Here is a 15409-nt window from a genome sequence, read left to right as displayed (position 1 = left end):
CTTCATTGCCTGCTGAGAGTGGAGGCTGTGTGATTCAGATCAGGGGCTTTGAAGTCATGCGGCACTAAATTTGGATGAATGCTGACTCTGTAAATCGGGTATCTTTCTTATTTCCTCCAAATCTTTCTTATTTACTCATCTGTGCATCAGAGATTCAGTAGGCCACTCTTCTGTATGCTGGTTATTGGGAAGGTGAAATGAGCTCATGCATATCAAGCACTGAGCCCAGGGCTTGGCCCACTGAAAGAGCTCATTCATTCATTCATTCATTTATTCATTCAAATTCCAAAAAGAGTACCAGGTACTGTTCTGTAACTAAGGACGCAGAAGTGAACTAAACTGTCCCAAGATCATTCAAGCAACAGTCAGGAGGCCAGTGGGCCTGGCACAGAGGCAGCAGCAAGGGAGAAGGAGCTGAAATCAGAGTGGCTACTTAGTGTCCACTGCTCAAAATCAAGAGATTGTATCTAGAAGCCTAGCTTTGCAGCTTTTCTTGAAGAATCAGAAGCTTTGACCACACCAAGTTCATATTCTCTTGGAACAATTGGCAGAGTCAAAGATGGGCCTCCACTGTTCAGTGAGCAGTGGGCCCTACCTCATTCATTTCTACATTCCCACACCCTGCCGTTTCCTGTGGGCAGTTGAGGTCATGGCCCAGGCAGCAGCCTCTGACAACACCAGGGACTCCCAAACTGCTCATTGTTCACTGCCTCCACCCTGTGCCCGTCATTCTTTCTGTCAACTACAGAATGGGGATAAAGAACTTCAATCATCAATGCCTGTTCTTGTGCACATCAAATGAAAACTTCTGCTGGGTAATAATACTTTGAAAAAGAAGGAAACCCATACAGATGTAGGAGGAATTAACATTCCTTATTCTACAAGAGAGGCCCTTCCTTGGAAAAGAATTAATGGACTCAAACCAGGAGAAGGTATCTTCCTCTAGAACCATGCTTCACAGAGCATATGTGTGCTTGCCGGGGGAGAGTTACCAGGAAAACCAGGAAACAGTTCTGCTCCTCCATCATACCTGGCAGCAGGGCTTCAGGGCAGTGAGACGGGATTTCACTTTTTCAAAAATGAACTTTTTTAAAGACATAAAAACACAGCCAACAAGCACATGAAAGATGCTCAACATCACTAATTATTAGAGAAATGCAAATTAAAACCACAATTAGATAACATCTCATACCAGATAGAATGGCTATTATTAAAAAAGTCAAAAAATAATAGTTACTGACAAGGTTGAGGAGAAAAGAGAACGCTTATACATTGCTGCTGGGAATGCAAATGAGTTCAGCCACTGTGGAAAGCCATTTGGAGGTTTCTCAAGAACTTAAAACAGAACTTACCATTTGCCCTAGCAATCCTATTACTGGGTATATACTCAGCATATAAATACAGAATATTTTATAAATCATCCAAAATAATATAAATTGCCCTACCATAAAGACATTGCAAGCACCACTATTTACAAAAGCAAAGACCTGGAACCAAATTAATTGCCCATCAACAGTGGACAGGATTTTTTTTAATGTGGTATGCATACACAATGGAATTCTATACAGTCATAAAAAGAATGAGGGTTATGTCCTTTGCAGCAATATGGATGGAGCTGGAGCAAAAAATGAACAGAAAGCCAAATACTGCATGTTCTCACTTATAAGCGGGAGTTAAATACTGAGTACACATGGACACAAAACAGGGAACAGATACTGGGGCCTCCTTGAGAGTATGGGGTGGGAGGAAGGCGAAGACTGAGAAACTACTTACCAGGTACTATGCTTGTCATCTTGGTGACTAAATGGTCCATACAGCAAACTCCCATAACATGCAATTTACCCGTGTAACAAACCTGCATATTTATCCCCGAAACCTGACAACTGAAAGGAAAAAAATAAACTTTTTAACCAAATCCAAAACTATGTCTCGATCATCTTCACTTTGCAGCAGAAAAATAGATATATGGACCATCACACCTGCATTAGAATGGCTGAAAAAATAAATTGGAATACATCAAAAATTAAAACATTTGTTTATTAAAGGACACAGTTAACAGAGTGAAAGGGCAACTCACAGAATGGGAAAAAATATTTGCAAATCATATATCTGATAAGGGGTTAATATCCAGAATATATTAAGACCCCTTACAAGTCTACAACCAAAAAACAAATAATTCAATTTCAAAATGGGAAAGGACTTGAATAGACCTTTCTGCAAAAAAGGTATATATAAATAGCCACTAAACACATAAAAAGATGCCCAACATCACTAATCATTAGGGAAATGCAAATTAAAACCAAAATGAGATACCACTTTACACCCATTAGGATGACTACTATCAAAATATCAGAAAATAACTGGTGTTGGCAAGAATGCGGAGAAATTGGAGCCCATTTACACTATAGTTAGGAATGCAAAATGGTGCAGCTGCTGTGGAAAATAGTATGGCAATTTCTCAAATAATTAAAAACAGAATTACACATGATTAAGCAATTCCATTTCTGGGTTTATACCCGAAAGAATTGAAATCAAGGACTCAAAGAATATTGCATCATTCACAACAGCTAAAAGGTGGAAACAGATCATCCATAGACAGATAAATGGATAAGCAAATTTGGTATAGGCATATAATAGAATATTATTCGGCCTTAAAAAGGAGGGAAATTCTAACACATGCTACAACAGGGATGAACCTTGAATATATTATGCTAAGTGAAATAAGCCTGTCCCCAAAGAGCAAATATCATATGATTTTACTTGTACGAAGTACCTAACACAGTCAAATTCATAGAAAGGAGAATGATGGTTACCAGAGACTGAGGAGAAGGGTAAATGGGGAGTTATTGTTTAATAAGGAAAGAGTGCCAACTTGGGAAAATGAAAAAAGCTCTGAAGATGGACGGCGATGATGGTTTCATGATATGAATGCACCACTGAACTGTACATTTAAAAATTATTAAAATTGTAAATTATGTTATGTCTATTTTACCACAATAAAAATACTTTAAAACATTTAATCCAAACTAATAGATATGTGGAAATATATGCAATATTTGTATATGTTGATACATACAATATATACTACGTATATATGAACAGTGACTGAAATAGAGGGAGAAATAGATACAGAGAGGCTTTTTTAATGACCCAGCCCCTCCCAGAGATATTGGCCCTTCCCATTCCCCAACCAAGTTTGCTTTCCTGTATCTTATTTAAGAATACCAATAAATAGGCTGACTCAGAAATGAAAATGGTTTGCAAACTCCAGGAAGCAATGCAGCTCGGGAACCCAAGAAAGGGGGTTCCTGAAACCCCCGCGGGAGGTCAGCCCTGTCCAGCCATAAAGGGCCTGCCCTTCCCTGGCCGGCCCCCAGCACTTCTGGGCAGCACAAATCCACAGGGGATGTAAAGTGCAAGATGCCATGTCAGTGTTCTTCCGCCTCCTGCTCTTGACTACTTGTATTTTTATGTTTCTGTGTCCTGATGCTTTGCATGTACTTGTTCTGTACCATGACGTCATCGTATATGTACTTACTGAGAGCCTTAGTAAATCAGCAGTGAGGGCAAGGAAGTGATAAAGGCCTGACGTCTTTATGCTGAGTTAGACTTAAGGACCTGTTCCTTCCACTTCTGTGGCCCTGCTCTCCCACCTGTGCCTCCTGTCTCCTTTCCATCCTTTCCCAAGCCTCCTGTGTGGTTATTCTTGCTCCAGCCCCTCTCCCATTCATCATTCTTATCTGCCTTGCCCTGGACAGGGAGACCAGCCTCTAAGGACCTTATCCTCAGGGATCCCACACCCCTGGATTTCACTTCAACTGATGGGAAGCTGTGACACAAACAGGGAAGGCAGAAAGAGTGAGAGGCCAGGGCACTTCGTTTTTGTTCCCTCCTGGCTCTCCAGAGTCTGGCAGAAGCTGCTTCACTCCACTCCTGTGATAATCTAAGTGCTATTAACCCCTTTCCCTACACTCACCAGGCTGCAGCAGCCCCATGTCCTCTTGCACCTTCAGGTCAAAGGTTCCCATTATTGCTAGGCTCTGGGGGTCTCCACCATCTTTGCTGATTCCCCTAACCCTGACTGCACTGCTGCAAATAAGCCCTTCATTAAATTTTCTTCAGTTAGAAAAGAGTTCTCTTTGGTCAAATCCTTTTGAGTTTTCTGCCCACACCCTGACAGGCACACTAGACCTCCCCACTATTCTGGATGTATTCATCTGTTCTCACACTGCTGTAAAGACCTACCTGTGAACTGCTGTAAAGACCTACCTGTGACTGGGCAATTTATAAAGAAAGGGGGTTTAATTGGCTCACAGTTCTGCCATTTGTACAGGCTTCTGCTTCAGGGGAGACCTCAGGAAACTTACAATCATGGCAGAAGGTGAAGGGGAAGCAGGCACATCTTCACATGGCCAGCAGGAGAGAAAGCAGGGGGAGATGCTACACACTTTTAAACAAGCAGATCTTGGGAGAACTCTATCAGAATTACAGCAAGGGAGAAGTCTGCCCCTATGATTCAATCACCTCCCACCAGGCCCCTCCTCCAACACTCAGGATCACACTTCGACATGAGATGTGGGTGGGGACACAAAGCCAAACCATATCACTGACCCCCTTCTCAAGGGGTTTTATGGAAACAGACCAGGAAATGTACAAAGATGTCCCCCAGTGTATTCCCATGCACCACCTGGTGCTGGTTAGAAATGGAGGTTCCTGGGTTTCCAACCCAGACTACTAAATTGATCTTCTGGAGTGATGCTAGGGATTTCCATTTTATCTGGATCTTCTGGTGACTCTTGGTCACACGAAGTGATATAGTAACATAGGATACTTTGTTAATGCATTGGATAGAAGATCTAGCATTAAGCCTCATAGCTACTTATTTTCGAAGTAATAATGAGCCCAAATGATAATTTGAGGTCTCTGCAACACCAGTAATGTGAGATGAAAGATCTGTGATTTCTGCTGGGGACATATTCCCAGGTCTTGCCAGTATTACTGTGGCATATTGCCTGCATTCATAGTGGAAGGAAGTGCTGAATTCCGATTAGAGGTTAGTGAGGACAAAGATGTAATTTGTCTCCATCCAAATTAGCAAATTCACAAATTCTTTCTGAGTGCTCTCTAGAGAGTTGAGGGGCTTATGGACCTCAGGGCAAGAGCTTCAGTCTTAACAGAGGCCTCCATGGAAGGGGATTTGAGTCCTGGTGGAGGTTGGAGCTGCAGACATTCCTCAAATAGAAAGCAGGCTCTCCTCTTCCTGGAATGCCTGTGGTGTGGTGTGCTGGTCAGGATTTGAACCCAGTGAGTCACCCAGGTTCAAATCCTGCCTCTGCCACTTACTAATCATGTGGCCTGAGCTGCTGGACTTCTGTGTGCCCCAGGTTCCCACCTGTGAGGCTGGATGAGCCCCATTGTCCCCTGCTGCTGGTAGGAAGGTAAATGGAGAAGGTATGTATCAAACTCACAGTAAATCCCTATAGGGAGCACATCAGCATCAGCCCAGCTGCACAAACCATGTTCCAAGAGCCTTCCTTCAGTGGATTTTGAGGGGAAGCAGCAATGATCGCCCAAGAAACTGACAACCAAAAGAAATAAATGACTTCCTTAGTAGCACAGGAGTCAATACCTCAGCAAGTGGACATTGTGGAAAAGCCATCTTCAATGAGGAAGAGGGAGCGAGAGGAGAGAAAGAAGGAGAGCAAAGAGGGAAAACTGAAAGGTAATTTTCCTGCTGCAACATTTCTCCAGAGATGGCAAATCTCTCATTTTCAAGGCTCCAAAACAGGGACCCCAGTATGGTGACCTTTAAGAACACTAAATGGCCAAGGACACGTCTGGGCACCTTTAAACTCCTTTAAAGTAAAATAATTGAAGGATTTATGTCAATGGTTCAGTCCCATTCACATATGCTCATTTCCCTTTGAATTTGAGTCCCTGCAAGGTAACCATTTCAGCTGGTAATGGCTCCCAAAGACCTTCCCAACGCCGAATGACTAAGTAATCGTAGGGTGGGACTTAGGAGAAGGTCCCATACAGCTTAGGAAAGCAGTTGTTTCTGGGAGTGGCCCGTTTTGATTTCAAATTGTATTTCATTCCCTTCACAATCTTTTTTAATTCACTTTCCTCTTGTTTTAATGTGGGCTCTCTCAGAAGCAGACCCTGAGACAAGGATTTAAATGAAAGTGATATTGGAAAAGAGGAAGAAAACGCCAGTAGGATTATAAGAAGTGAGACAGGAAAGTGAAAGTTGCTAATACAAGGTTCATGACCTGAGCCAGGTGCAGCAACTCACGCCTGTAATCCCGGCAACTCAGAAGGTTGAGGGAGGGGATCGCTTGAGCCCAGAAGTCCAAGACTAGCCTGGGCAACATAAGGAGGATTCCCTCAAAAAAAGGTTTTGTAAAAAAAAATTTAGCAAGGCACAGTGGCATCCCTGTAGCCCCAGCTACACAGGAAGCTGAAGTGGGAGGATACCTTGAGCCCAGGAGTTTAAGGATACAGTGAGTTATGATCATGCCACTGCACTCCAGCCTGGGCAACAGAGTTCGACCCCATCTCCAAAAAAAGAAAAAAGAGCAGGTGCATAACCAAGCCAGCAGTGCAACACAGTATTCTGAGCACCTGAAGCTTAATTCAGCTGGGAAACTCTGGAGACAATGTAGAGTTAGCCCACTCCGGGTTAACTGATATGCCAACTCTTATCAGTTGAGGGCTCCCATGGATGTTAATTTTCAAGCATTTCTTGACTTCATCGTGTGGTTAAATCAAAAGCCTTCAAACAAATTGAGGCAGATTCTAGTATTTGAAAGTCAAGATAGCTCTCTAAATTAACAAGGCCTGAAGAATATGGTAAAGGGAAGGGCCACCAACAGCCTTCTGCTACATTCCTCTTCTCTGCAAAGCCCCACCCCAAATCTTCTTGTTGAGAACCTGGACTGTGAGACTGAGCATTTCTCTCTAGTCACTAGAATCAATGAACAGTTCCAGAGCAACGATATTGACACTGGCAGCAGTACCCTACAGCAGATCCATGGTCAGTTGCACCTTGGCCTCATGGGGCTATTAGATACAGATCCTGCAAGAGGGGGAAATGAATTTTTTAAAAATAACTTTTCTATTCCAAGCTTAATTATATGTGATCACTTGAAACTATGAAAAAGAGGAGAAAAAGGAATATTTTATTATCATTATTATTATTATCCCCGCCGTGCTCCCTGGGAGACTAAAGATTTAGAACAATTTCCACCAAGGCCACAGTTCTGTAGAGCTTCCCTAAGAATTGCTCCTCCAGAATACCTTCACTGAAATTAAAGACAGAGAGACAGGAGTGCAGATGATGTAGTAAAAAGAAATTGCCTGTGAAAACCGCTGACTGTCGATGCTGCATAAAACAGCAGGGTTAAAGTCCTGCCGTTCAAATACATTTGCCCTCAGCATTCAGAAGCCCTTATGTAGATTGACATTCCAGCTAGAGCATGCTCACCTCTATTAAGTCACAGGTCATGATGATTTCCTGTTATCTCAGGTGTTTTTCAGTTTAACCACTGTAGCCTAAGTTCTTTAGTTTTATTAGTCCCCATCAACCTTTGAAATTACCCGATGAGAGAGTATTTATTTCTCAGACTCCTGGGTCAATAGCTACTTCCTCTGTCTTCTCAACTTGCACTACCTCTATTCCAGCATATCTTCCGTGGCCCACATCAGTTAGGGAAGCACATGGCTTCCAGCACAGAACCCGCGGCTAACAGTGAGTGACGTTAAGTAAGGAAGTCCTTTTCTCGTGTAGTTTGAAACACAGAAGGAGATGATTTCAGGCATTAGTCCAGATGACACCTGCTGGCCCCAGCATGTTGGTGTGCATCCTCAGGTGGTCATCTCATAGTCATAAATGCTGCTGCCATTCCAGACATCATATCCAATAATGCAGGCCAGAAGACAGGGTGACTTTAGCTGGATCTGTGCTTTCTTGTCATTGGCCAAAACTGTGTCACATGGCCATGAGTATATCCAAGAAGGCCAGAATTCTTACTCAGAACAACACTGAAGCTGTGTTTGCAAAATAAAAGGTTTAATGACTAATGAATAGGCCACCAACAGTGTCTGCCACATTACAGAACTTCATCTTAAGATCGTTGCACTGAGTTAATGTGATCCTCTTACCTTGGGTACTTCCAGCTGGACCTCAGGCCATTCTTCTTTGTTCAGGGACAGTAACTTATTAAGTCTTAGACACTTCCCAGCAAGCAGTGCATCTGGCTTTGAGTTGAGTTGGTGTTGCGCACATTGTTGTTGAATTAATAAATAAATAACCCTTCAAATCCTAAGGCATGCCTGCCTCAGAACAGAATCATTTTCCTTGGTGGCCTCTGAATAGTGTAGGCTTTAAACATATAAATATTATTTCAGCTGAGAGGAGCTATCCCTGGAAGTTCCACTTTGTCATTTTGTTTCTCAGGAATTTTTCAAGTCTGCTTCTTGGAAGTTACTCATTATTGTTTTTTTTCACTGTGGTTCTTTTTATTTTATGGGCTTTATCTGTTACCTGTACATCAAAGGACACTATCAGCATACTGATTGCCACAATAATGCTGTGTAACAAATGGCCTCACAACTTCAGTGACATACAATCAACAATTCATTGGCTCATGGGTTTTTCGGGTTCAGCTGAACTATGGAACTTGGGCTGGGCTGGGCCTGTCTCAGCTGGGCTCCCTCATGCATGTCTTGGGGTTAGCTGATCTCTGACAGCCCTAGCTGGGACGACTGAGGTGACCTGTCTCTACCCTGCAAGTCTCTTTTCCTCCAGCAGGCCAGCTTGGGCATGTTCTCATAGCATCATTATTGTTACCACAACAATGGCAGTGCATGAGGGGCTGTGCTGTATCTACGCCCCTTTGCTCATTGCTCCTCATTTACTTCTTACCAGTCTTGTAAGCACTAGACGGCATGCTGTGACAAGGCTCATGTTGAAGGTTAAGCAAGGTGAGAAAAGTCACACAAAGTCACACAGCTTGGAAGTGTCAAGTCTACGACCTGATGGAAGATCCCACACCTGCGCCCTGGGCTTCCTCCAAGGCTGAAGGCTGTGTTGCTTTTAGCAGCTGCTTGTGTCCTGCCCATGCTACTGGGGCATATCCTTTGCTGGATTACACCGATCCAGGTGCGGTGGCTCACACCTGCAATCCCAGCACTTTGGGAAGCCCAAGTGGGTGGATTACTTGAGCTCAGGAGTTCAAGACCAACCTGGGCAACACAGTGAAACTCTGTCTCTAAAAAAAATACCAAAAAAAAAAAATGTTGGGTATGGTGGCACGCACCTGTAGTTCCAGCTACTCAGGCGACTGAGGTAGGAGGATTGCTCGAGTCCAGTGGATCAAGGCTGCAGTGAGCCATGAGTGCAGTGCACCACCGCACTCCAGCCTGGGTGGCAGAGCGAGACCCTGTCTCAGAAAACACACAAACCAACAACAACAGCAACAAAGGCAACACCAGCTACTCCATGAACACCCTCCTTGGGATCCATCACTTCATATGTAGAGAGCCCATGCTTGGGTGGGGTGGATATTAATATGTGAGAACACAGCTGCCGCCCTCAGTAGAAGGGAGGACACATACATGAACATAAAAAAAAAAGGGAGGCCAGAGACACAAACATAAAACACGGCTCATGGTCTAGGGTACACACGATCAATACCAAAGCAAAAATTCCCACTCCGAGGGTCTCCCTGGGAAGAGAAGCCTTGTGGTCATGAGACTAAAGCTGAAATTCCAAAAGACCCCCATCTTCTCTAGATGCCCATCATTCATCGTTTCCAGAAGGCGCCCCACATTCACTTGTACTGGCTGCTGTAGCCAAGCCATGGGCTTGGATTCCGGGGTGAGTTACAGCGTATTGGGGCTGCCTCAGCGTGTTGGACCAGCCCAAGCACTTTTTGGAGTTCAAATCTGTCTCGTATTTTGTGGTGCATCTTGTCAAAATAATAATACTAATAAAGAACTTCAGTGGCTCTGACAGGCAGCCCCAAAAAGTGGATGGACAGGATTCTAAAACATCCCTCCCTGCCTGCAGTTGGAGAAGGCAGCTGACTAGTAGATGATCTGAGAATCAGAAAAAGTGGAGATGGGGTGGGGAACCAGGAATGATCTTTATGCAGGGAGTTAGCTGGGCTCCATGGGAAGGCTTGGAGGGAGTCCTGGGGTCAAATTTAAGCCCTGCCATCTGCTAGCCATGTGCACTTGGGCAAGTTCCCACACTCTCTGAGTTGTCTGGGAAATGGGCCAGTAACTCCCTGTCTCATACAAGTTTTGGAAGAACTGAGGAAGTCCAGGTAACATACCTGGAGCATACCTGGAATTCCTAGCTCAACACACGATGGCAAATGTGATGATTATTATTATCATCAATGATATGAATATATCCTTTGAAAATATAAGAATGGTCAAAGTAATCTAAAAATGCCTTACTTACTCTTTTAAAAATATTTGTGCCAGTTGTATTGATATGGTACCATCAACGTCACACTCCTAGTAGGTTTTCTACATCTTCAAATTTGACTTTGCATCCTTTGTTTTGTTCCTTTGTTCTCTTTGATTGTGTTGCAGGAAACTGTTTTCCAGTGGGTAACAGGAGGGAGAGTCAGAGCAGACTGTTTTGTACCCAGAGTGGCAGGCTGTCCTCAGGTGCCAGGAAGGGCTCTGCGGCTGGCAAGGGCTTATCACCTTGCAGGCCTCTCTGGCTGCACCTTTGGGCAGCTAGAGGTGCTGCGCAGAGGTGCTGTGTCAAAGGGCATCTGGTTAAGAGTGAGCATCCCAACCTCATGCTGCCCAGCTCACGAGAACTAACACAGCTTTGGATACCCATCACCCTCGAAGGTCCCAAGTCCTTGGCAGATCTCATTTCTCATCCCCCTCCAAGCATGGACATTATCCGTGTATTAGATAAGAGTTTCTTGCCACAAACCAGATCAATACGTAATATCAGAACACGTTCTTGCTGAGATGGTTTATGGACTTCTAGGCAGTGTTGGCTATTTCAATGAGTTGAATATGTCAGCTATGGACAGCTTACTTAGATCTTGATTAATCTACAGATGTACAATTCTGCATCCCAATTATCAAATGTGAGTGTCCTTTCAAAGCTAATCTTAAAATCTTCGTATCACTGGATCAGCCAAGACATACAGCAAAAATGGGTTTCATTCTACTGCAATTCGGGAATGGATTTTCTGATTTATTCCCAGGCTACAAAATATGGCAAGAATTATTTTTAACTGACATTTTTTAAAGCCCATTCACAAATAATTTTGTGCAGATTATGAATAGATCAATTAATGAGTTATTTTTGAGATTTTTCTCCATGCCAAGCATCCCAGGCCCCTCAGAGATTAGAGAACTGTAGAACAGAGTTCTTACCTCTAAAACCTCCCATCACCTACAAAAGTTACACAAGAAATACTAATTCAGGGTGAAAATATTACAAAATATAGATAGGGATCATAAAATGCAGACAGAGTCACACCAATTGAGAGAGAAATGTAGCTACTATTTTGATTAATGGCCTTACAAACTCTTATATGCAAGTTTATAATGTGTGTATATACACGTATACCTAGATTATTTAGTAAAAATGATAATTGTAATGCTGGTTTTCATTTAGCAATGTATTGTGAATGCCTTTCCTTGTCACTTCATATTGGATTTACACAGTCCCTTTTAAGGGCATCTTATTGAATGATAAACTATAGTTTATATAACCCATTCCCCAAGGTATATTTTGTTAGGTTTGATAACTTATTGTAGTCAGAAATTTTGGAATGAAAATACTAATGCATATGGCTTTGTGCATTTGTCTGACATTTCTACAGGATCTAGCGTTAAGGCACACTTTAGACTCTTCTATCTCACGGAAGAGACAACATATATATGTGAAAAGCAAACAAGCTCATACAAAGCAGAGACCCGGGGGCTACATTAGTGGAAATGCCAAGAGTCAAAGGCCAGAGAGATCATTTCATGCTTGGGCTACCACAGACGGCTTCATGAAGGACAGTTGCAAGTGACAGAAACTTAAAACTGCTTAAGTGTAAAAGACCTATTATTGGCTCAGGAAATTGGAAAGTCTACTTTGATTTTAGACTGGAGCTGGGGCCAGTCACATGGTGTCATTGGGACCTCTGTGTATGTGTGCATGTGTGTGTGTGTGCGTGCGTGCCTGCTTATGTGGTTATGCATGTGTTTGTGTGCACGTGCCTGTCCCATCTCTTGGATTGGCTTCTTGGTGTGGGAGCAACATTCTTCCCAGGCAAGCTTTCCCTATGTGACAGCTGCCTCTAGCAACTCCAGATGTGGGATATGTTTATATCCATAAAAAGAGGGTGTCTCTCCCTCAGCTCCTCCATTTATCTCTGCTCGGCCCCTTACAGCCCTATTGCCGACTCTCCACTGTGTGACAAGGCATAGATGTTCTACGGCTATGCTGGGTCATGTGTCTGTGCCCTGTGTGAGGAGGAAGGGATGTAGGATCCCCATCCTGAGGAACACTTCTCAAAAGGAAAAGGTAGTGGGAGGTCAGTAAATGAAGGCAGTGTCACTGCTGAGGATGCGGGAATTTGAACCACACCTATTAGATGCTTTGAGAAGTGACTAACCAAGACATTCTAAATCAAACTGGCCTCAACAATGCTCATAGTATGTTATGAAGTCAAGAGGTGGGGTGGGCACTTGACCCAGGGCTCGGTGATGTTATCAAGGGCTTAGTTTTTTTCTGACTCAGGGTCAACTTCCTCTCAAGTCAGATTCCTTCAATAAGATGCCAATGGCAATAAGGGCTCACAGCTTCCTTGTCCATAACCAGTAATAGAGGGTGAGAAATGGCTCCCTTTGGCAAGGACTAAAAACCTTTCCTGCTCTCTAGTTGGGCCAGCCTAGCTCACGTGCTCACCTCGGAACCAGTAGCCACAGCTAAGGAATTCTACATACTGACTGGCCAGTCAGCATCCGCTCCTAGAGAAAAGGATAGGGTCACCTTCCACATGGGGCATGGTGGGTATTTGGACAAAACTGGGGTCTCCTTAGGAAAGAGTGGGAGGAGGATGCTGAGCAGTCAATCAACACTGGAATCCTAGTAAGATTTCATTAGTTAGAGAGGAAACATGGGGTTGGACACAGTGGAGAGGCCATTTCTGGACAGAAGGTAGGATTCCAGGGGATACCCTGGTCATAGCTGACCAAGACACAGAAACAAGTTTGCAAAGCCGTCCTACAGGGATCAGTGAGTAAGCAGGTTCAGTTGGAAGTACTCGTTTATTTATCCCCCCATGCCGCATACCTTTATGGAGCACCTACTATATACCAGGCCCTGTGCTGACTGCTAGGGTTATGGCAATAATTATATGAAATTAATTATATGACATCATATCCTCATGAACTTCTGGTGGCGGAGACAGACAATAGATGAATTAATTTAACATGTAACATATCAGGAAAACCCAAACAGATAAATGGAGTAGAATGGCAGTGGGGGAGAGAGGTTGCCATTTGAGCAGGGACCTGAAGGCTGTGATGGAGTGAGCCAGTGGGCTATCTGGGGGGACAGTGTTCTGGGCAGAGGGAAGAACAAATGCAAAGGCCCTGAGACAGGAATCTGTGACATGTTTTGTGGAAAAGGAGGTGGGCAAAGGAGAGTGGCAGATGATACCGTCAGAGAGGAAGCTGCGACCAGGTCACAGAGGGGTGTTGCGGGCATTGCAAAAACTTGGTATTTAAGATGGTGAATTCATGACAATAGAAGACATTATCGAAGCAGACGGTGACTGGACCCTCACCTTTCTGACTCTGCCTCACTCTAACTTTAACCCCTTTTATGTCCTGTCTTCTAGGCCATCTACATGTTCTATGCGCTGGCCATTGTATGTGATGACTTCTTCGTCCCGTCCTTGGAAAAGATCTGTGAGGTACGTGCCTCATTTCTCAGTATGTGTGAGCCAGATCGGGGGCAGGACCTGTGCCCTGTACTGTTCCCACCTCGTCACCAAGGTCCTGGGGAGCCCCCGCATGCCAGCTGCGGTGGGAACACTAGGCATCAGCATGTTTGAGAGCGATGGGCAATGTCAGCACAAAAGTGCCATCAGTCTACTGAGCATTTCATGACAGCAATCAATAATCAGACTTGAACCCACAGCACCAACCTCCCCAACTCCATTTAGACCTAACTAATGGTGCTATTTGCATTTTCCTTCCCCGTTTTATTTTCCTTTTAAACTCACTCTTCCTTTCTGTTACCTCCTCCACCGTTCTCTCCTGCATTTCCTTCTGCCTCCATAACTCTCCTTTGATGATTCGTGGGCTCCTCACAGGATTAAAAACCTCCAACCGCATACCTCTGCCACGCTTCCTCTCTCTGTATATGTACAGAAATGCTCCAAGCGGAAGCGCTGAGATGAAAGAATTGGCCACAGAGATCAGGAAAGTGTCCCTGTCAGAAATCATCACAGTGAATGCCAGGCTGAACAGCAAGTTAAACCCCTTTCATCAGAAAGTATTCAGCAGATCTAGAACTCTTTCATTCTCTTGCCTCTTTTATCTCTTTATCTGTTTGGAAATGTAGTTTCCTTTATCTGAAAGCTTTCCATTTTATTTATTTATTTATAAATTCAGAATCCCCCTTTCCAGAAGCCATCTCCCCCAGACACATCTCCTGTCCAGAACACTGTTTCTTTATGCCAGTAGTTCTCCAGCCTGGCTGTGTCTTCCCTTTCCTTCTCTCTCCTCCGAGTACCTGACCCAGCAGGTCTTGGGAGAGTGGGAGGGGCAGAACTTGCATTTCTAATAAGTTTTCAGGTGATGCTGAGGATGCTGTGTGGTCCAGGAACCACAAACGTAGAGAACCACATACCCTAAGCAGTTTCTTCTACATCCTGGAAGTTAGTGTTTGATACTTAAATAAATAAAAAGCATCCCACAATAACAATATTTAGAGAGGCCACAGGAGGGGTTCCTTCCACGGTAGCACAGAATAAGTGAGGGTACATCTGAAATGCACAGTGGGCAGGTGCGGAAGCCCTTTGTCTGAGGAATTCCACCTGGGAGTGGGGTCACCTTACGTTGAAGGGGAGGAGGTGTCCCTCGCCTGTAACTGGAGTCCTTTGTGATCTCTGAGATACCACCGTTCGGTTGTTTACTCTTCATGCAGAACAAAACAACTCTCTCTTTCCCGTGCAACTTTTTTGGTATGAATACCAAAATTATGTTCTGAAAATGTCAGTACACTTGTCAGCATGTGTTCTACTCAGTTGAGGAAATCCACAAAACCTGTGAATACCCATGCCCTTGTAGGGGGAGGCAATCAAAGAGCCAGAAAATGACAGAAAAAGAGGGCAGAGGTGAGTCTTTTTTTTTTTTTTTTTTT

At 43.9% G+C, this 15409-nt stretch overlaps 1 protein-coding gene across 3 annotated transcripts in view; it reads left to right on the top strand.

The window, feature by feature from the left end:
- The window catches only part of SLC24A3 (solute carrier family 24 member 3), a 509953-nt gene that overhangs the window by 356767 nt on the left and 137777 nt on the right, over positions 1-15409 (top strand). For all 3 annotated transcript variants that reach the window (XM_017512663.2, XM_037732860.1, XM_037732861.1), the window contains one exon: positions 13881-13955. In XM_017512663.2, the coding sequence (XP_017368152.1) occupies positions 13881-13955 (75 nt within the window). The remainder of the gene's footprint in view (positions 1-13880; positions 13956-15409) is intronic.

This window comes from Cebus imitator, unplaced genomic scaffold, assembly GCF_001604975.1.
Source record: "Cebus imitator isolate Cc_AM_T3 unplaced genomic scaffold, Cebus_imitator-1.0 Scaffold475, whole genome shotgun sequence".
Taxonomy (NCBI): domain Eukaryota; kingdom Metazoa; phylum Chordata; class Mammalia; order Primates; family Cebidae; genus Cebus; species Cebus imitator.
The sequence above is the reverse complement of the archived record's forward strand: the minus strand, read 5'-3'. Positions and strand labels throughout refer to the sequence as shown.